The sequence below is a fragment of the Oxyura jamaicensis genome, chromosome 2 (genome assembly GCF_011077185.1).
Source record: "Oxyura jamaicensis isolate SHBP4307 breed ruddy duck chromosome 2, BPBGC_Ojam_1.0, whole genome shotgun sequence".
In the NCBI taxonomy this organism is placed as follows: Eukaryota; Metazoa; Chordata; class Aves; order Anseriformes; family Anatidae; genus Oxyura; species Oxyura jamaicensis.
The window spans coordinates 15333262-15355390 of record NC_048894.1 but is presented as its reverse complement, the minus strand read 5'-3'; the positions used below and the strand labels follow the sequence as shown (position 1 = coordinate 15355390).

Below are 22129 nucleotides of genomic sequence, written 5' to 3'. Positions count from 1 at the left end.
AGGGAGAGAACTGCCTCGGTACCATGTACCTACCTAACACCTGCTGCAAAGTATTGCCTTGGCTCTTTTAGGAAGATGAGCTGGGAATGAAGAGATCGTTTGGCATTGATTACGCTAAAGATGTTTGATCTATGTGAGGAAATAACAGCTGACTATCTCTGTGTTTTTTTTTTTTAAACATTTCCAGAATTAGTTAAATGGTGGTCTCCAGATGTTTCTACTGTACCAAAACTCCTACCCTAAGCAGAAACTCCGATGCTTACTATCTGTATTAATCCTCAGAAAAAAAGATTATAATAGACAGCACTACAGAGAAAAATGCTACCAGCTGGTTACCTAAGTATTCACAAACTCAGAAAATATTTATACTTAATAGTGAAATGAAGTTCAAAGTTTTGTTCCCATACTTCCATAAGGGAGAGGTTCCTCCAAAACCAAAATAAGAATTTGAATAAATGAAAATCATTGCTCTGCCTTTAAGTGCTAAACTCAGCTCGATTCTACAGCAATGGGTAATGTGCTGATGCCAAAAGTAGCATGAAAGCTTTACAACTGCTTAAAGGATTCTGTAGATATATTATGTAGTGGGGTTTCTTTCATTGTTGCTTTGTTGTTTGTTTGTTTTTTAAAAGGGACTTTAGCCAACACTTAGCTTTTTTTCACTCCCTGATGATTAATCTGCAAATAGACCAAAAGTCAAAGTGCTAAGTCTCCTATTTAAAATCCCAGTGGCCAACAGTGAAAGCTCTTTCTCCAAAGCAAGATACAAGCTCAAAATTGAGTTAGTTATCACTGATTATATCAGCTGTAAGTACTCTTAGAGACATACGAGACTACATAGACTCTTTTGCTGGAGTTATAGGTAACATTATTATAGCATGAGTTTCCACATGCTCTAGGCATCTAAAAATATTTTAAGTCAATCACACCTCCTTATTGCCTCTGCATTGGACAGCAGAGCTAGATTGATTTCATAGTTGAAGTAGCTGCAGGATTATATCCACCATGTCAAAACAATCAAGCGTCTACAAATTGCCAGCTCCCTGATCATTCAAGTTAAACCTTATTCAAGGTTAAAGTACATGCCACTTCAACCTTTACTTTAAGAGAGGCTACTGAACAGAACCAGGTACCCTAACTAGTTCTACTGCCTGATTTTCTTCCCTAAATTGGATGGAAAACTTTGAAGAGACATTCAGCTAATGAAAAGAAATGAATGAAGACAAGATTAATAAGCTGCTCTGGTACACTTCAATAAAAGAAGGCCCAGGATTTAAGCACCACACAATCAATTATTTTAGGATTATTTTCAAACTGAAGATGCAGATAACCTTAACTAAGAATTTCTAGAAGGCATTCATATTACAACACTCAAAAGTGAAGATGACGGAGGATGCAATAGAGCATTACTCTTGGGTAACTAACAGACCAACTACAATGCAGATGTTAATTAAAAGACTTGATTCTGCAAGTAACTTACGTATATTAAGTACTTGACTCAGTGTAATGATTTATGAGATTAAAAGAGAGCTTATGAGATGTATTCTCCATTTTTAAAGTGCACATACTCATTCCAATTACCGTAACTGCATTTTAATTAGGCAACATTTAAAGTTTACTGGATAAAGACATGAATTTTTCCATTAAATACTTCCAAACACATGCAGACACGTGAAACAGTGCACAAAGTTAGAACAAACAACATAAGAATAGGGTCTTTTTTTATTTAATTGCTGAATGCTTTTTGAAGGGAACCATTGAAAAATACTAGCGAGACAGAATAATTTAAACTCTCCAAACTCTTCTCAAACATTAGCTATTTGCTGTGGCTGGTAATGATATCCAATCAACTGTTTTTATGTTTTGTTCTACTTCATAGTAACTCAGCTACTACCGTTTTTCAACTACTACTGTTTTAGAATAAATGTCAGTTTTATAACAAAAATAACAGTGTTAGTCAGGTGTATTCTTGCTCTAACTATAAATTCCTGAAAAGAAATAGTTTCATTTCTCAAGTGTTTTTACAATCCATTCTCTCGTATAATAGAACCAACAAAAAGCAGTTGCACACTTAAAATAAATCCTACAAGCCAAACTTACACTTTGTCCTGCCGTCCTCCACCTCCACGCAGTGCAACTGGCTGGCTGTTCTGAGTGAATGCACCTCCCCCACGAATTGCACTTGGATGAGTTGGAGAAGCTGCTGGATGCTGGCCAGGACGGATAGGCTTAGCTGCAGGAAACAAGACATGACTTACAGATATGTACATAGCAGTTTCATCTTTCGTTATTCAAATTTACTAATGCTTTATTTTACCATGGCCTAAAAGTAATAATCAAAATTGAATGCACTTTGAATTAGAGGAAAACAAGTTTGGGAGATGGTATTCCAAGAACCTGCTGGATTAGTATCAAATATAGTCAGCCCTGAAAAATAGACAAGGTTTTCCTTTTGCTGTCCCTAGTAGTGTTACAGCTAACAAAGTTTTTGATAATAGTTTTCCTCATGTGTTATCTACCCTACTTAATCTATTTCTTTGTAAGAGTCCTGCTTTTGTCAGTAAGAACTCAAATAATTAATCACACAAAGTTTAGTGTTATAACCCTATAAAGAACAACTATATCCTGCTGTTTCTCACACCTGCTCAATGATATGTCACTAGTTTATTTTGCTCTACAAGCTAGTTATTTCGCTCTACAAGCAGTTCTGCATACTGATTAATCCACAAATAGACACTACTCCATCAAATACTTACCAGCATATATTATGTAACTTGCTATATTTGGGAATTCAAGTAGTTTTGACAGGAAATTCACAAGCTGCATATGCTTTCATAAATTACTTTCAATCAGTTTTGCACTAGCTCTTAACAAGACGTACAAAACTGTATAACCGTAAGAGTTGTGCTATGTTAAACAGAAAATATGTGAACAGATATTAAGCTACAAGTAGCAACTACATCAGAGAAACACTGCTGTAAGGCAGAAGTTGAGAAAACTCATCTCCTGGAACACATGTTCAACCAGACACTAACATCCAGGAAGCTTTATACCTGCGGTAAACTCACTAGAGAATTCTGTTTGTTGTCTTAGAGATCACTTGACAAAAAGATAAAGCAGGAATGCATCAGTTTTTGAGCTGCCACTTGAAGAGACCAAAAAAACATACCAAAAGCCCTCCCCCCCCCAAAAAAAAAAAAACAACACAGAAACCATTTTAATCTAGAACAGCTCTTCACAAACTTATAGGAAACAAGCAAAATTCAACTCGAATGCTCACTTCAGTTGCATCAGAATTTAAGGTAAGTATGTTGATTACTGAAGTCCTGATACAGGTGGATCCCATAATTACTGGTACAACAAAAACATTGTAACAGGCACAGGTAAGTCCTTCACAGGTCACACACCTTTCTGGTCCACAGCACTTGACAGCATAATATAGCAGGTGGGAAGGAGGACTAAAAGTATGACTGCCTTCCACCACACAGTAAGAAACTCTACTAGCTGTCACAGTTTTAAGAACAACTACCAAATACTACTTGTTTTGGAACAAAGAACCAAAAATACTAGATTAAGGATCTTTGGATGTTAGTTGTGGGTTTCTGTCTGCCCCCTCCCAACCAAGGTCTAGAGAAAGCAAGACAGTCTTTTGTTGTTCGTGAAGGCAAGGTGAGAGATTAAGCCAGTGCCTTGGAACACCTACTTAGTCTTAGAAATTCTTATGAAATGGTGTCACAGGGCTAAGACATATATCCTGTGTATTGTTTCATTCTAGGAAACAGAACGCACATTCAGGACAGAATCCTAGATAAGGCTTTCCCAGCTTGTAGAAAAGTCCAGCTTTCAGAAGTCAGGTCATAGAAGAGACCCATTTAACAAGAAACAACAGAACATAACACAATCCGACTACTAACCACAATATAACTCGTGGTAGAAAATACATTGTGTTCACGCAAGTAAATACAGCTATGATTGAAAAATGCACATGTAAGAAGATAGAAAAATCAGGAGAGACAGAAGTCTTAGGAGCCAAGGGATTCTCTACTAACCAATTTGTGCAGAATGTCCTCGTCTGGCCATGTTTTTGGATCTTACAGCTTCCTTTATACGGTCTACTTCCTGCTGATACCGCTTGCGATCACGAGACGCATTCTCTTTGGCTTCCTTCAGTGCAGACTCCAAAGCTTTAACTCTTTCAGCTGTAGCCCTAAGTCGCTTCTCCAGTTTAGGAAGTTCACAGCGAAGATCTGCATTGTCACGTACCAGCTACAGAAATTGAATCTATTATTTTCTTGGTGTCTCTCTCCATGGGGAGAACCAACCAACCAAAACCCCCCCCCGAACAGGCTACTGCATATCTAGTAATGTAAAAATGTGATGCTGTAATATATACAACGAAACATTATACATCTGTGTATTTCTCTCTAACTGTATATACTGTATAGTAGGGCTACTATAGCAGACTTACTAGAAGCTTAAGTATGCATAATAGCTCAGCAGTAAGATTACCATTTGAAAGCCAGTTACTGTGGAAGGACACCCTATCCAACACAGGCACTTAGACTACATTCTTACTTGGTCAGAGGGATACAGGCAGGCATCCCTCAAACCGAAACACTAACTTTTGATCTTCTTTGGTTTTAACGCAACTATTTTGTTATATACCCACACGCACTTAAAATGTCTATTAAATGACTCTATAGGAAACCTTATGTCTATTATTTTATATCAAGAAACACATTCGAGACATGGCAACATTTACTTAAAGAGCAGTTACGTTATGACCAACAGGTTTTCAGTCACTTCCATAATAATAGAAGTTAAGCAGCTTATCTGTTTTTAATTAAACTTGAAATTAAGCCTCACTGTACCTGCTTGTGAACCTTTGTAAGCTGTTCAAGATTATTCTCAAGGAAAGAAATCTTCTGTTTTTGTGCAGCACTGCCTCCTGTATCATCTGAGTCAATCTCAGCACTCTGCAGTAACAAAGGCAGAGGGAGGGAGAAAAGATGCTGAGTACAAATCTGAACTTACACGTTAAGATCAAGCCAAAAAAAAAAGATCAATTCAAAGTTTAGTTTTAAACTGAAATTTACACAACAATCTCAGAGACACCAAGTTTCCTTATCACTTTACCTTTTTCACTCTAGTGGCCAGATCTTGAACAAACAGCTTCCGAAGATTGTGGAGAGTCTGAAGTTCTTTAGCCTACAGTTAAGGAGGAGGGAAAAGATAAAAATTATTTCTGAAGGAAAAAAGGAACTATTTACATTTACTTTGGGAAGTATTCTGACTAACTTACCACAGTCTCTTCCAAACCCTTTAAATCTTGCCTCGCTTGTTCCCGCCTGTCCTGCATAACCCTAGAAGAGAATATATTCAACTTGAAGCATCTGAGCAAAACTGGAAATGATTTAGGAGACTAGAGAGTGGTAAGCACTATATGGTATAAATAGAAAATGTCTCTTTCAGCTGAAGTCCTCAATTAAGGACATCGCCAATGGATGACACTCACATGAGGTGGGGGAGAAAGTTGCAGGAAGAAGAGAGGGAGTACCTTTAACACTGAAGGAATAAAAACACACACTTTCAGCTGCATGAATTACAAATTTCTAAAATGGTTAAAGAAAGATTTTTCAGAATCACATTCAGGAATGTTTGTGAAAAATCTTATCCTGCAAAATGCTCTTAGCTTTGACCAGCTGTGAAAGTGTTAGTTAGTACCAAGTGATGGCTTTAGGATTATTTTTTTGTTGTTGTTCCACCATCTCATCTCCATTACATTTGCCAAAGTTTGCATCATAAGCAGTGGAATCTCAGTTTCCAGGAATATAACCTAATGACACTACTTCTCAGAGCTGCTGTCTTCCTATTTAATGTGAAAGCACTGACTGCACTGCTAACGTTCTTTCAGAATTATATTGCAGTGCATGTCTTACTCTGACAGGACACAGGGAAGGCATTTGGACTTCTCTTTTTATGAATCAAGGTCAGAAAAAGGCAGCCATGGACTGGATGAAAACGAACCACTCCTAATAAGTGGCCAGAATATTTGAGCTTCTTTTCCTCTTGAAAATTCTCCTCATCCAGTTACGTTACCAGACCACAGTTAAATGATTAAACATCTGAGGCAATAAAACATTCTGAAGAATATCATTATCCATTTTCCAGACCTCACTGGAAAAGTCCTTTGCCGTGCACATTTATGATATGTAACGGAAAATAACTGGATTGAAGGGGGAGGACATTTTTAATGCTTCTTACGGGTCCTTGGAAGAGCAAAGTTTCTAACAGCACATGTCCTTAAGGGATTAATGCTCACTCTCTCTCTCTCTATATATATATACACACACACTTTAGCCTGCAAAATGAAATGAGAACCGTAAGTGCATTTATCAAATCTTGTAAGACGAGAAAATCAATTGTAACTGACACTGAGTGGCATATGAATAACTGAGAATAAGATGGATTCACTAGACCAAAGCACTATTAAAATTTAAGTCACTTAAACCAAGATTGGATTTCATAGTAAGGCTACTGAAAAGAATAGGTTATTGGTTTCTTGTACAGATCAATCAAGCCTGATTATGTGAACTTAGTGATTAAAAACCTGGAAGTTGCTAGGTGCTTCTAAACAAAAACTATGTGCTTTTAAAAAAGTATTCTTAACCTCTGTAAATAAAAGTTTATATATGCCAGAAATAAGGTGCTAAGGTCTAGTAAAACTTATAGATTATGGTGAAACTTCTTGAAGTTCATAACTGCTTTTCAGCTTGACCTGTGGAAGCTTACCCACAAGTGGAATTCAATTTAAAGTTTTCTTTTAACATTTCAGTCTGTATTTCGAGAAAATGCCTTATTTAGTTACCTCATGAAGTACACAGCTGTTGAATCTCAACAACAGGCCAGTTTGAACCAGCTGACTAGTTAAATTGCAAAGAACCATAAAGAATAATTAATATGTTGTAAAGTCAAGGTAAGCCTCTTCCAGTCCTAGAGCATGTAAAACTTAGCTTTAAAAATGAAAAAAATTGCTCCAGCTTGTAGCATATTAATGAAGTGAGACTTTATTTGGCCTTTGTCTATCTTTCATTATTTTAGTTCCAATTTTATATACTAAGGCAGTGAAAAATGACTTCATCATATCAGATCATTTGTTTTAAAAATAGAAGTGTTCCTGCACATGTGTTTTATGCACGATTATCACTTACGTAAGCTCATGGAGTTTTCTACTTTTTTCCTGATCAGTTGCTTTCAACTTCTCATGCTCAACTCTAAGACGTTCTTGTTCAAGCATCATCTTCTGATTTTGGCTGAAGACAAAAGTAAACATTAGGTGCATTTTTAAAAGGACTGGAAAGAATAGGGAACAGACCTGCACATCTGTGATATCTAACAAAATTAATCGAAAGCAGAAGAGAGCTTTGCCTTCTCCCTGTCACCAAAAGCATCAAACAGAAGCTTATTAAGCTGCAATCCAAATCAAATTATCAACACTTTGTAACTAAGGCTTCTGACATGTTGTGATGGGTCAGTTGATTGAAACAAACCACATCCAGTAAAGTAACACTAATTAGATACTCCTGGAGAAAACCTTCACCACCTCCTTCCGACCCTACCATGCTTCTGTACGTGCACAGTTCAGAGCCTTTTGGCAGTACCAAAATGATGACAATTGCTTACTCTTGGAGTTCAGTGATAAGTTTCTCCTTTGCATCAACTTCATCTCTTAGGCTACTGATTTGTTTCTGATGTGTCTCACGATGGCTCTGAATCTGCTGTTCCACAGCTTGCTATTATAAAAAAAAAAACATGTATTATACACTTTCAGAAGTTGTTACAGTTTGTTTTTTTTTTAAAAAAAAGTGATTAAATTAACTTACCTTGACTTCATTTGCAGTTTGAACCTTATTTAAGTGCTCTTTCTCCATCTCATGGACTTTTTCTAGTAGGAACAGGGGAGAAAAGACATTTCAGCCAGGAAACTAAGCATTTACAGGGAAGGAGGTAATTCCCCTCAGCCCAACACTTGAAAATTTGGAAAAAGTTATACACCTGTCCCCACATGTCCCAGTTGAATGAGCAGCATCTTGAAGTTGATCATATCCTTAACGCAAATATGCGTTTTTATTGACTAATTCTGTATGTTCAGTAGCAGAACGGTATCCTGGAGCTCTGCTCTTCAACCCAGACTGAGCAATTTCCTATTTATTATTACATATTTAAACTTGGATGGGGCATGGACAGACTACAGAAAGCTATGCCTACCCTGTGCTCGAAGTTGAACTAGTTCTTCATTAAGGGAATCCACAGACTCTTCCAGTTGTCTCTTCTTCTGTTCCACATTCTGAAGATATTCAGTCAACGACTTGATCTTGGCCTCATGCTTACAGAACAGAAAGATTCATTTACTTCAGAACTAGTTACCATGGAATTATTTCTGCCTAAACACTTTATACTTCTTTTTAAAGAAGTAACCTGATCTCAAAACAAAAATAGTGTCAACTAAACTTTCTAAGAAGAATACGACTACTTGAGTAGATCTGTAACGGGGTTTGTAAGACATCTTAAATTCATGCCATTGAATGAAATAAAGTAAGTTTTTTGCTGGGAGAATAAATGCTTTTGAATTTGAAATACTATCAGAGGAAAGTGATTCAATGCATTTAGAAAACAGTACTGAAATACACATCTTCTGATATAAAAGATGACAATCTGTATGGCCAGTATAGAGAAAATAATACCAAAATATAGCTGATCAGGCATTAGAAGCAAGATGCATCTGGTATGCAAGCCTACTGTAATATCTCTGTGCTAATGCTACCTCTCCCACTTTCAACTTGATGCATTAGTGCAGGGTACAAGACAGCACCTTCTGAGACTTGTATTTGTAAGTGATCCTGTGACAGAGAACATACACACTCTAGTATTTAATAGAATTGCTGCAAAAGCATTATCAGGCTGCAGACATATTGCAGAAATCCTGACATCCTGTCATACAGTTACTCAGAAGGACCCAAACTGAAGAGAGTATTGAGGACACAGCCGTGTCCTGTGGCTGTTCAAATACAACCTACTTTGTTAGGTGTCAAAAAAGTTACTGCAACTTCCCCCCCCTTACAGGTTAATGGGATTCAAAAGAACACAAGAAATATTTACCTGTGAAATGCGGAGCTGACAGGCAGCTAACTCCTTTTCGTTTTCTTCCATTTTCTTATTGCTTTCAGCTTGTGTGCCTTCTAACTGTTTGCATCGTTTTACCATTGTTTTTACTTCGGATTTCATTTTGCTAATGTATAGTCTTGCAACTGTGAATTCTTCGTCTATCATGCCAGTTCCCTCAGGCTGCTGAAAATTGTGGAATCATATTTAGAAAGCTTAGATACAGAAACAGAATTAAAGATGAGGTGGAACAACTTAGTGTCTAGCATCCCCGTACCCACCCCAGCAGGTAATCGGAACACTTGGGCACCAAAACATAACTTCACATTACCTAACATTATTCACATCTGCTGGGGAAATTAAATGAATAACCTGGAAGTACAGCATGCTTAAAAGCTTACCTTCAACACCCCTTACAAGCTTAATGCTTACAGACCGGACTCAGCCGTTTATAACTTGTATCCGCAAGCTATTATCAGTAAGTAATGACTGCTACAAACTCTTGAAAATAAATACTAGCTGTCGTGTTCCCCCCCTTATGTTCCTGCCCTACAGTCATCTTCTTGTTTTATCTTTTATTTCAGTTCCATGTGCCATTTTTAAGATAACTAGTATCTTGATTGCCACTGCAAGTCCAAGATGATGCAGTTGAAACTTATGTGAAATGGTTCTAATAACAGTAGGAATGAAAACACTACTTCAGAAATCATACCTGCTCTATCTTGTCTGTGCGTAAACATTTTTTGTTTGGAACTTAGTAAGTCACAGTAGAAGCAAGGAGAGACCTTATGCCCAAATTACTAATGAGTATGAGGGTTACTATGGTAGTTTTTTTTTTTACTGTATTAAAAAAACTGATCCTACCTATCCATAATGCATGTGTTTGTGTGTGCCATTAAAAGTTTCATTGGCTAAACCTTACCTTGACATCATTATTTCCTACTGCAATTCCTATTTCCGCAAGATCTTTTAGTAAGGAGGCCATCATCTCTGTTGCTCGTTTCTTCTGATGGTTAGTCATTTCTTTCAGTTTTTGAAGCTCTGCATCTATACTGGCTAAAGTGACCTACAATAAAAGTAGCTGTATTTTAATAAAACAATACACATTTTTAAAACTAGTTTCATATTATTTAACATAGCAACATATAGTTGCTACATTAAAACAACTACTGAAGTGTCACATTGTTTTCAAAGAATGTTTCAAAAAAAATTCCACACATTACAGCACATTACATTCTACGATGACACTACAATTTCTTCTGAAAGAAAAGTTAAGTACTGGGGACAGAGGCCTTCAGCTCACAAAACATAATCTTACAAATCAGCAACAAAATTAATGTCAACTTTGTTAAGCAGTATTCAGAGTTATATAGGGTTAAATACTGCAGAGGATTGAATTTATAGGAAAAAAGGTACATGGACAACAAGTCCAACACTTTTTGCTCTATTTGCTCTTAAGTCTTTCCTGCTTGCAAATTAAAATATGACACCTAATTCTGAGTGGCCATAAGCACTGCAGTTACTCTAGAGTAGACTTACAGTTGGCTTGAGCTGCTGTGGTTGTAGTGGCTGCAGCTAAGCAGCTTGCACACTCAGAAGTTGCTGGCTCTTTGCTCATTAGCATTAAAAATGATGTTTGAAGTTTTACAGCAGAAAAGTTCCAACTAGTGATACAAAAGGATAGTTACTGCTTGGTTAGCTGTGATAGACTGAGAACACTGAAGTGTCTTAACTTGACTTTTATATCCACCTCTCAGTTCTGTCAACTTGCATCAGCATCAAAACTGTGCAATAATCTTGGAACACTATTGAGAAGACTAGCACAGTTGCCATGGATAGTTTCACTAGACCTGTAAAGATTAGGTGGCATGAAATAAACTGTCAGAGCAAAGACAGAGAAGATGGAAACAGACTTTGACAGAGCAAGAAACGTTTCGGGTCACATCAGCCAGGAGAGAATTCTCAGAGGTTTATACAAGGGAAATGAAGGGGAGAAGAAAGCCATGTAAAAAATTTATCAGACACGTGGGTCATCAAATGAGTTTTCTGATATGAAACAGGTTTTAGAATTAAACTCACTTTCCCTTGGGCAAACCTTTAAATGACTCCAAGCAAGAAACACAGCTTGGAGATACAAGGCAAGAATTTTTTATTGAAGACTCAATTTCTTGACCCATTTTCCTACCGATTTTTGATTGAGTTCATCACTAAGCAGTTCATACTCCTTTGCTTTATCTTCTACTTCTTGAGACTTCTGATCATAATTGACAGCTAATTCTTCAAGGGCTTGTAGCACCTCTTTCACTTCCTCTTTAGAGGCATCATTTTCAGCCTGAAGGCGATTCAACTCTGCTTGCAGGTTGTCTTGGTCCCGTCTGGTTGATGCTAAAAGCTACAATATTGATAGAGGTTTATTTAAAACAAGTCATCAGCATCAAGAACATTGTATTAATAAGTAAAATCTTAGTAATGCTTTCAACTACTGTAACTGCCTATATCTATATTTTTACGATGATCTAGCATAACAAAACAAGGACACTGAGGACAGATAAAGTAAAGTACATATATATAGAATTCCTCAGCTTCTGAAGTCTTTGCAAAATGGAACTGATAACGAATGAAGGCACTTAAGACCAGCAAGTAGAAACGTGCATGGAAAACTGCAAAAAGGTCACCAAACATTACTCAGGTCTGAAATTGTCAACAGGCTAGGGGTTAAACTTTCAGCACTTTAACACTGTTAGCTGCTGAAGAATAGCTAGAACAAAACGAAGAGTTGATAAAGATGCAGGTTTATTTAAGTAAAGAGCAAATAACAGCTCCAACTTCCTGAGTCCTCAATCCATTTCCTTCTTGCCCTATACACCAAGATTTTTTTCATTTTATTTTTTTATACTTTGTAAACATAGAATTATTTGCTCCAATATCTTGGCTAAATAAAATTTCTAGGTATTTTCCGATATATAGTTGTTATATCGCTGACAGTGTGCACATACAAATGGTTCAAATATTCTAGCAAGTGCAGCCTGAAGTAGCACTTCTCTTTTTCTTCAGGACAATTAAATTCCACACATACCCCACCCACCATCTGTCAGCACAGCAATATTGACAGGAGTAAACCATAAAATCTATTTCTTATGGTAAACCAAGGTATCTTTAGTTTTGACAAACTGCTAGCTTTGTAAGAAGGAAACAAGAACCAGTGTTTTTTTATTATATAAAAGATTTCAGTTCCTTCTGCCTTCATGGATAATCAAGACCTTGAGTAAATTGACTCAAATGCAACCAGAAGAACAGCATGAGCAGGAATAAGCAGGTAATTTGAAGTCTGATTTTAAAAAAACTATTGTACAGTAACATTCAACCATCTTACTCCCTATTCATAAACTACACCCCATTCAGAACATCTCCAAAAGAAAAGTCAATAAAAAAAGTATAAAGATGTGAAAGCAAAACTCACCTCTTCCTGATCCAACATTTGTGTTTTCAGTTTTTCTACTAGTTGGCTCTGCTGATTAATTTCTTCATCCTGCAGTTGAATTAAGACTACGTTCAATGCACTGACAAATACCACTGAGAAAAAATAATCTAAGAAATGGCAGCATCAGGTTAGATAACCTTTCTATATTCTGAGACAGTTAGACAATTCAAAACAATAATGTAAAAAGTCTTTTTAATTCACTGGCAGATCCATTTAGTACCTTAACTTGGCATGTATGTATAAAACACTATACTTCAAGGACAAAATTCTTATATGCGTGCTGTTGCAATTCTCCAACTTGTTTCAACTTTTAAGAAACAAATGAAATTTAATTAAAAGATTTTTTTTTTGATTTAGTACTAGTGCTTAAGTTTGAAATGATGTTCAATGTATGCAGATCTTATTCAAAAGTAACAGTTTTTCCTTCCAATTACTTCTTTTTCCCCTCCTTTTTTACTCATTATTTTCCTCCTTTTGGTATAGTATTAATCCAAACAATCAGCTTGGAATGGCATACACCCAGAAAGCAGAAAAGCTATTCGAGATTCTCATGAGCTTTTCTTTCTTATTTTTTTGTTTTAATCCACCCCCCCAACCCATGACCTTTTGCATTCAGTATACTTTTTAATACTGTCAAAGTGGGGAGAGCAACTAAGAAAGGATGCTCACTTAATACCAGATAAAGTGATTTTGATATCTCTTAATCAGAACTTCAGGAATAGAATAGGTGCTCCAGGCAAGTATTTAAACAAGCTGTGCTAACAAATAAAGACTGACATATTAAGCATTACATAATGTAGCTCAAGATGTATTTCCGAGATGTCTTACATTAAATAAGAATGAATGAGAATGGCATACCTTGTCATCTAATTGTTTGTATAGTTTGGCAATTTCTTCCTCACATTTTCTTCTCTCAGTATCAGTGAAATTGCCAGTTACTCCAATTGTGGTTGCTGGTTTATCATTAACAATAGTAATATCCTTGTCCACTGCAAAAGCTTCTAAGTTGGCCTTCTCCTTGTCGAACTGTTCATCAACAGGTACAGTCTCCCCTTACATAAAGGAATATGAAGTATTTTTACTTTGATAGGTAGCCATCTTTAGCGCTAAACTGATCTACTACTTCCTGCTTAAGAGTATTTGTTCAGTTACACTTTTATCCCTTTACGTTCATTAACCCTTTTCTGATGAGAACACTTGATTAACTTTGCATTAAAAAATTCCACACACTAGTTAAGGCACTTCTCTGGTAAACTAACTAAATTCCTTAGTGCCTTATCACGTAACATTTTATGCAGTCCTTGGATGATATGGGCTCTTTCCAACATTCCTGTATCTTGTGTCAATATTCTTAAAGCATTATACTTTTCAGGTGTGGCCTCCTACCATCTCTGCACAAGATATTTAAAAAAAGAAAAATCACATCTCTCTCAACTTAAGTGAGACCATTTTTTTTTAGTTTACTCTAGGATGTGGCACAGGAGCTGTTTGCATGACTGCAGAGACACCTTCTAAAGCTGCAAACTCCAGCATACATCTGTAAGTAGTTTCCATGTTTCTCTTTTCCTGAATTTATGGTTTCATAATTAACTTGCATTTTGCCGGACACTTCAATCAAAAAGAACTCAGTCATTCAGAGAGGATGGACACACATTATCTACTGTTAGCACGATTATTTTTTGCCTACTAAAGTGTTTCAGCTATTACCAAGGACAAAGCCTTATGAGACTGATGTGAATTAGAAAGACAGGAACCTTTCATCAGTTCCTGCAATTACAATTAATATATATATGTATTTGGGGGAGGAATGATATATGTGTTAGTAGTTTACCTAGGTCCAGTTCTGCTAGTAAATCAACTATTGAAGAACCTAACACCAACATAATTTCAGAGATTTTTACCAGTATGTGATTATTAAAAGATGTTCCAGTGAAAAGCAGAAAGCTCCAATGTCAACTAATAACCTCAACCTCATATCCTAGCATTAATATTCCAATCTCTGCCTGGCATGGGGTTTTTCAATAGTTTTGGTATCTGCTTTTCTGAAGTTTGCATTACAAAAATGAAGTTTCTTCTTACCATTCCGCCACCTGTTGAGTTCATTTTCTAGCCATTGTATGGTGTTACGTAGAGTCTTGTTTTTCTCTTTTTCTTTCTCATACTTTTTCTTCCATTGTTCTGCAGTGAGCTCAACATTGACACAGACTGTGTTCTTAATGGTCTTTGCTCTACATAGAAAGACAGACCTCTAAAACTGTGCTTTTTGTTGTGTTTTTTATTTTTAATAAAAGAATGTAAGGCTTTTAAGTGAAACTTTCACATATCACCGGTAAATGTATAGGCCACTTCCACCTCTTCCAAAAGCTTGTCTCTACTCTGTGACAACTTAATATTCTTTCAGTTGGATAAATACAACCATTGATGGACAGAGTAATACAATAAGCTTTGAGAAGACTGAAAATCTCAAGCTTGTTGAGTTAGAAAAAAATCAGATGTATACTTTCACCAGAGTTGGGACATTGCACATCTTTGAACAAAGGGCAGCATTTACCATATCTAACAAACATTTCTCCAACAGAGCATAATACATTTAAAGAACTGCTCATTTCACCTAAAAAGCTAGTGACTAGAGCTCCACTAACCAAAGAGGTATATGAGCTGTAAAGTTCAAATGCATTTAATTCAGGTGCGACAAGGTCAGGCAAATCTCATCCAAATGCATCAGCTCTGGAGACAAAACTACAAGCACTAATACAACTATATGAAGTTAACATGTAGCTTTTCCATTAGCGCTGTACCTTGCTTACCTCAGGAACTCTTATGTATAGCCTTCTACCACCAAATAGCCCCCTCCCCAAAGATGAAAACAGAAGAAAACTTAATGGTAGTTAGGAATACACCCCAGCATCCAATATTATGACTCCTATAAGCACCTTTTGCAAAGTCTCATTGGGACCAATTACTACTGAAAGGCATAACTTCCTGCTAAGTTACGTAATATTTACTTAACCTTCAGTTACAACTCCTGAGGGTTTCAGCATAAACTGAACATCCCCAGAAGGCTGAGATAATATACCAGACTAATTATGGTGACTGATACAGAAATACACACCTGCAGCTCCCCCAGAAGTCAAGAGCAAGGAACAGTGAATCTACAGAGCTACAGTTGGAAGACATTTCCTGATATCTCATGCTAGAAATACTATGAGGAAAGGACTTCCTAGATTCCAGGAGGAGTCCAAACAAGAATTCTACTCCTACAGAATACAGTCATTACTAAAACAGCTATTAAGTGCCTATATTCTGCCAGATTTTAAGGAGTTCTGAAGTCATCTAGTCTACTTTCCATTAGCAAAGTCTCCGAAAAGTTGAAAACTATATTGTTGAACTAAAATGAAAGAGGTATGCTAACACACAAAAAAAGATGAACTAAGTGAAATGCTGATAGGTCTTGTAATCCGCTCCAGTAAACAAATTAGGTCTAGCATTCAGAAACTGGAATGTTAAGATGGAACATGAATAAGAGTGTGGCAAAGAAGACACCACTAACCAAATATCACATTTTAAATAGGTACTTACAAATTCAGTTACAAATTACATAGAAATTTACAAGTACTAACCTAAACGTTACTAGAATGCTAAGACAGGAAACAGACTAGAAAATGTAATTCAGCATGCCATCAAAGCAAACAACAGGCTCTCTCTTGTATCTTCCTGACCCCAAGTCTATATACTAAACTGCATTTTGAGCCAAACTATATAGTGTCCTTCTGGAAACAGTGGCTTCAGGATTGTGTCCAGTTTAAAGATTTTTATATAGATCACAACACTTAGCCATGTGTGCACTAAAGAATTAAAAGATAACACTAATTCATTTGGTTTAGGAATTTTGACTTGAGTAGCTTTTTTTCTCATTCTGCATTTACTTCTGAGTTTAGTAAGATCAAAATATTGAGATACACTTACATGTGCAATCAATCAGCACTTAAGATCTCAAACTACATGTTTTTTAAGAATGGACTTTGCTTATTGTTAAAGGTTTACTTTATCAGTTGTTGTTAGGCAGGATACACAGCTGCACAAACAGCGCTTAACTTTTCTTGCAAAGTTCTGTTTCTTGTCTCTCTTATAAGTCATTTACTCACCTTTGGCCAAAGAGAAGAGTAGATTTTGTTTCAGATTCATTGTATGAAGATGGAGAACAGCAAATAACAATAGTGGTTCTGCAATTACCCCCTAGTGAATCTTGAAGGATTCTAGTCATCTTGCTATCACGATATGGAACATAAGTCTACCAAGAAAACAGTTAAATATCAGTTACAGTTTTTCAGACAAGTTATTTAATTTGTTGAAGAGCTATGTTTTATCTAGGTATAGCCTCATTAGAAAGATTAAATTCTACTTTAATTCATAAAGCATGCAGTTTCATGAATTCATGAAGTTTGTACAAGATAAGATCTTTGGTAACTTCTTGAGTATAAAGAAGTTTTTGGTCTGTTTAGGTCCCTTAAATACAACTTTTTTATTCAGTGACAACACAGTGCAAGAGTAACATTTTTTTGCAATGTATTGGTGTAACTGGATTAGTTTAAGAGACTCCACACACATCACTGAGATCAGTGAAGAAATTCTTCAGAGTATATTGTACAGATACAAGCCTTTAACCTTGAAGCATAAAAAAAGAGAACACTTACACTGCTTTCAGCCAAAGCTGAGATGACATTTCCAAGAGCAGATAAAGACTTGTTGATGTTTTTAGCTTCATCCAACACAGCACCTTCTGCTCCAGTTTTACTAACCTATACAATGTTTTAGTAAGTTACTAGATATGTCTGCAAGAAAGTCTTCCACATTTAATACAAAACTTGAATAATTTCCTCACTTTTAAGTCAGTCTTCCTTACTTAGGAGGCTTATGTATTCATAAGCCAACTGCATTAGAATAAGCAAGTTATTCCTCAAACCCCATTCCTGATTCACCCTTAGTCAGTGGTCAACCTTCAAAAAAAGACAAACACACCGACAAAAAACACTACCACACAACCCACACTGAATATTATTAGCAAGAAAACCAAAATTTATTAGCAAGAAAACCAAAACAAAACCTTATGTGAACACAGATTTTAAATGCTGAATTTGACCTACAGGAATGCTCTAGGAACTTCTGTAGGCATCAGCATAAATGCAGAAGAACGTTATGTCCTGACAATTCTATTTAACCTAGCTCTTCTGCCTCACAGCCATATTTGACTCAGTTCTATAACCCTGCTCTTACTATTCTTCTCATCAAGCTGTGATCATGAACACAAATAAACAATTTTATTTGCTTATGTTTAAGGTAACCCAAGACAAGGCATGAAAAACTCATTTCTTTCAAGATGACTTGCAAAATTGCTAAACAAAATTTTGAAATATACACTGAAAGGAGTAAGGCTACATAGAATGGAGATCTGCAGCCTCTTGTTTCACTTTAATACTTCCAGTTTCATCCTCATTAAAAAAAGATAAATTAAAAAAAAAAGATAAATAACCACTAAAAAACATTCAGAATAAACAAAGGATCAGAGATGACAATGTTATAAGACATTGTCATCAGCAAAGGCAACACTAAGCAGAACAGACTGAAGACAAGAATAATCTCAGAAGGACTAACATCAAAAATTCAGGTCCTCAAAGGGTAAGTTACAGTAAGAAGGGTAACAGTAATACAGAATAAGCAACACAGTATATAACGTTTCCTTCCCTTCTTTAAACCACTAACACAGGAAAGCAAGCTGTCATTTTAACATTAATCAGAATTTCAGTATCAGGAACTTGGTACCACTACAAAAGAAGATGTAGATAGCCCATATCCATAAATACCCTTTTGACTCCAGTACCTGTCTAGCCAACACACCTATACAGCTATTCTTGCTCTCAGATACTGAAATTGAACTCTAGCCTACTTCACCACCCTGTTCCATATTTACAAGCCCTCACTCCAGAAATGCAAATATGCTTAGAGGTAGTACTTAACAGCCAGTAAAGGCTAGGACCACATTTCAAGATCAAAGTTAAAAAACAGTTCACAGATGACAACTGAACAATCAGTATTACATTACTGGAAAGTGTTCAATTGTGAAGAACAGATCATTCTTTAAAGCTGGAGAAGGAATGTAACGTTACCTTTTCACTACCTGCCAAATCCACAAGGTAAAGCTTTCCACTTAGCTTCTGTTCTGTTTGAGTATTCTCTTGTTTTACATTAATAAGAAAAATACTATGACTTCGAGAGCTGTGTTCATTCATATCTGTAATAAAAAGAAATATATGAATTGTCATAAATGCTTGTACAACCACTCTCACTGTTGGGAAGATAGTATTTAGCCAAGTTAAGCATGAAATTTAAAGCAAATGAAACTGTATGCAGTATTCTCCCTATGACAGTAGAGGTAGAGGCAGCAAGCAATGGTACCACCTAACTGAGTAACAAAGATCCAGTCTCCCTTGGGCTTCTATTAATACCACAAACGTGCTGTTAAGGTTGGCTAGCCTGTCAACTATGGATGTCATACTTTTAATGTACTGTATTAGAGCAGAAGGCACACATTCACCATGATACCACAGCACTTTGTTTGCAGTATATCACATTTAGTAGTTTCACAAAAATTTGAACTAGATGGCCAAACTCTCTCATGTCCCTTTCTGGTTTAAATATTTACTGCCCCCCTCTGCTGTGAGGCATGTAGGGTTAAAAATTCATATGGAATCTGAATTATTTTAAATCATTAACAAAATCTAAGCTGACTGCAATCTAAATCATTATGTTTGTCTACTGCTTCCTTTTAACCGTAAACACTTCATAGGCTTAAAAGAACCAGCTAACTGATGCCACAGAAGCAGCTCAACATGAAAGAATACCCAATAACACTTTACATATTTCTGCTATTTCTCTGTTACTTAGCCTGGTCCCCATTTCAGAAGCTGACCACCTACAAACAATAAAGCAAAGAGGAGAACTTTTGCATTATCAGATTTATTTTTTTTAAAAAAAAATCCCAATCCTTAGGCAAAGAAATGGGATTTTTTTTTTTGACCGCATGTTCTTTCTTCTTCTAAATAAACAGGAAAAAAACTGACAGACCTCCATCATTGTCTAATCCTGATTCTTACGGAGTTTGGAGACCTATGATGTGACTCCTTGCAACTCAGCTGCATGCCTCAGGCCAAAAAGCCTGGGACAACAGGATGCTGCTTAAATCTGCAGCATGACTCTATATATATTCTGATCACAGAATCAGCTCTTCTTAGAAGTTACAACAAAATTGACAAACTGTAATTGAGCCACTGTGCCTTACTTATAGATGCACAGGTTAATTGGAACTCCACAAGCTGGTATTCTGCACTATTCCTAATGCAGAACTAAACTTTTTTTCCCCTCCTATGATTCAGAGCTCTTCACTGATCACTTAATTTCTCTTTCCAATCCAAGCCTAAGTAATAGCATCTAACAAGAAACAAAATGAAAGACTTGTTTCTTAAAGACATGCTGAAACTGCTTGCATTAGACTTTTAAAACACCATGATTTAGTTCACCATTTTAGCCTTCCCCATTGTTTAAGATATACCAGAAGGCAACCAATAAAGCACTAAAGGAGATAAGGATAACACTTACTTGTAACTGCTACATGTCGGTTTGACTTTCCTTCATCTATAGTATCCATAACTTCTTCTGGACTACATACAAAACGCTCTGTGCAACCCTTTAAAAGACAGCAAAGCAAAAGGTAAAGTACCAACAAGCCAGAAGTGAAAGGCGTATACTAGAAGAGTAAGAGACCAAAATGGTATGAGACTGACACTAACCTTTACATAGGGAACTCTATTTTTGTCTTCATGAACAGAAAGATTGGTCTTTGAAACTGGAAGAGAAAAAGTTCCAAAGATAAGACATCTATGATTTTTTTTTGCAAAACTAATGATTTATTACACATACAAGTCACAGATGTTATTTTTCAGCAACACTTTTCAAAACCAAACATACATTAAACAACCACTACAGAAGCTTTAGTTGCATCATACAGATTAGCTGCATGCTTTCTCATTTTGATGTACCTATAACATATAGGTTACTATTAGCACACCGCATATTTATCTTAGTATCACACTACAGCTTTTTTTTTTTTTTTTTTACACTTCTCTCCAGGCAGATTTACTCGCTATGTTCAATAATAAAAGGCTTACCATCCAAGAGGTCCCTTATTTTATCCAAGTATATTTCAAAATATGACACCTAGAAGTGTGAAGGGAAATAAAGATATAGCATAAGAAAGCAAAAATGCTTAGCTTTTCCACCACAGAGATCCAGTATGATTATTATGAACAAAAATACACCTTTAGGAAGAAAATATTTTGATCAAAAGCTTCAAGCACTACCAGCACTGCCACTGGTTATCAAGATAACTACCATCAATGTGTAATGGAAACGAGACTGAAATGTTAACTTAATTCTTTAAGAAGTGCCAGTTACTTCTGAAATAACATTTAGATTTTCCAAGTTACAGGCATTCAAAACACATATAGAACATCCATTTGACCAGACTACTTGTAGTTATAACACAGAAGAAAAATTTACCTTAATATGAAATTCAAGATTCTCATCCATAGAGTAAATATAATTAAAAATGTCTTGCACTATTCTTGGAATAATTCCCATTCCATCTGGGTCATGAAGCTTCCCCTTATTAGAAAGAGAAACAACAAAACATACTTAATCCAACAGCACCAAGTACCTGAAGGAGAAACAAGAAGTCAGACAAGCTAATTTTAAAATGCTGGCAGGTACAGTGTACTTATGTTATCTGTAGAGGAAATGTTTGACCGCCCATTTAGGTCCAGCTTTTGCCAGGAGTGAAAAGATCAGCTTCAGAAGTCTCCCAAACAGCTAAAAGTGAGAAATCTACCATGAACATGTTCTTATGTTTCTAAAGCCAGCTACTGAGGGCTGAATAAATACAGTAATTGCCATTCTCAGTCCTGAAAAACATTTTGGGTATCAAAATGTTGCAATGGAAAGAAAAAGAAAAGCAAAAATCTGGATGCCCCATCTCTGGAAGTGTTCAAGGTTAGGTTGGACAGGGCTTAGGGCAAGACTGGAAGATTTCCATGCCTGTGGTAGGGGGGAGCTGGCACTTGATGGTATTTAAAGGTCCCTTCCAACCCAAACTATTCTGATTCTACAAGAACAAGCTAACATCTCTCTAGGAAATGAAGGTGAAATGTGGTGAAAATAGATGACAGTGATAGTAATATAAAGTTATTTCAAGATTTCTTACTTCCATAGTGTGCGTCTTTCCAGATGATGTTTGCCCATAAGCAAATATTGTACCATTGTATCCCTCAAGTACATCTAGAGGGAAAGAGTATTTTCATTAGGGTTAATTTCCTTTAGAAGATGGAAAGTCAAATGAAATAGAAACAGGAGCAGACAGTTTCTAATACATTTATC

General features: G+C 36.2%; 1 protein-coding gene across 2 annotated transcripts in view; it reads right to left on the bottom strand.

The window, feature by feature from the left end:
• KIF5B (kinesin family member 5B) overlaps nt 1–22129 on the bottom strand; it is a 35091-nt gene that overhangs the window by 2823 nt on the left and 10139 nt on the right. Inside the window, exons 3-25 of one of the 2 annotated variants that reach the window (XM_035318827.1) lie at nt 21957–22030; nt 21257–21361; nt 20866–20914; nt 20488–20543; nt 20297–20384; nt 18808–18932; nt 17338–17442; nt 16789–16934; nt 14723–14871; nt 13502–13695; nt 12623–12691; nt 11348–11554; nt 10085–10228; nt 9160–9348; nt 8269–8386; nt 7884–7945; nt 7684–7793; nt 7212–7313; nt 5303–5363; nt 5137–5208; nt 4872–4976; nt 4050–4266; nt 2101–2233 (exon numbers count right to left, since the gene is read on the bottom strand). In XM_035318827.1, the coding sequence (XP_035174718.1) occupies nt 2101–2233; nt 4050–4266; nt 4872–4976; nt 5137–5208; nt 5303–5363; nt 7212–7313; nt 7684–7793; nt 7884–7945; nt 8269–8386; nt 9160–9348; nt 10085–10228; nt 11348–11554; nt 12623–12691; nt 13502–13695; nt 14723–14871; nt 16789–16934; nt 17338–17442; nt 18808–18932; nt 20297–20384; nt 20488–20543; nt 20866–20914; nt 21257–21361; nt 21957–22030 (2680 nt within the window). The remainder of the gene's footprint in view (nt 1–2100; nt 2234–4049; nt 4267–4871; nt 4977–5136; nt 5209–5302; nt 5364–7211; nt 7314–7683; nt 7794–7883; nt 7946–8268; nt 8387–9159; nt 9349–10084; nt 10229–11347; nt 11555–12622; nt 12692–13501; nt 13696–14722; nt 14872–16788; nt 16935–17337; nt 17443–18807; nt 18933–20296; nt 20385–20487; nt 20544–20865; nt 20915–21256; nt 21362–21956; nt 22031–22129) is intronic. The other variant, XM_035318828.1, reaches the window with a different exon arrangement.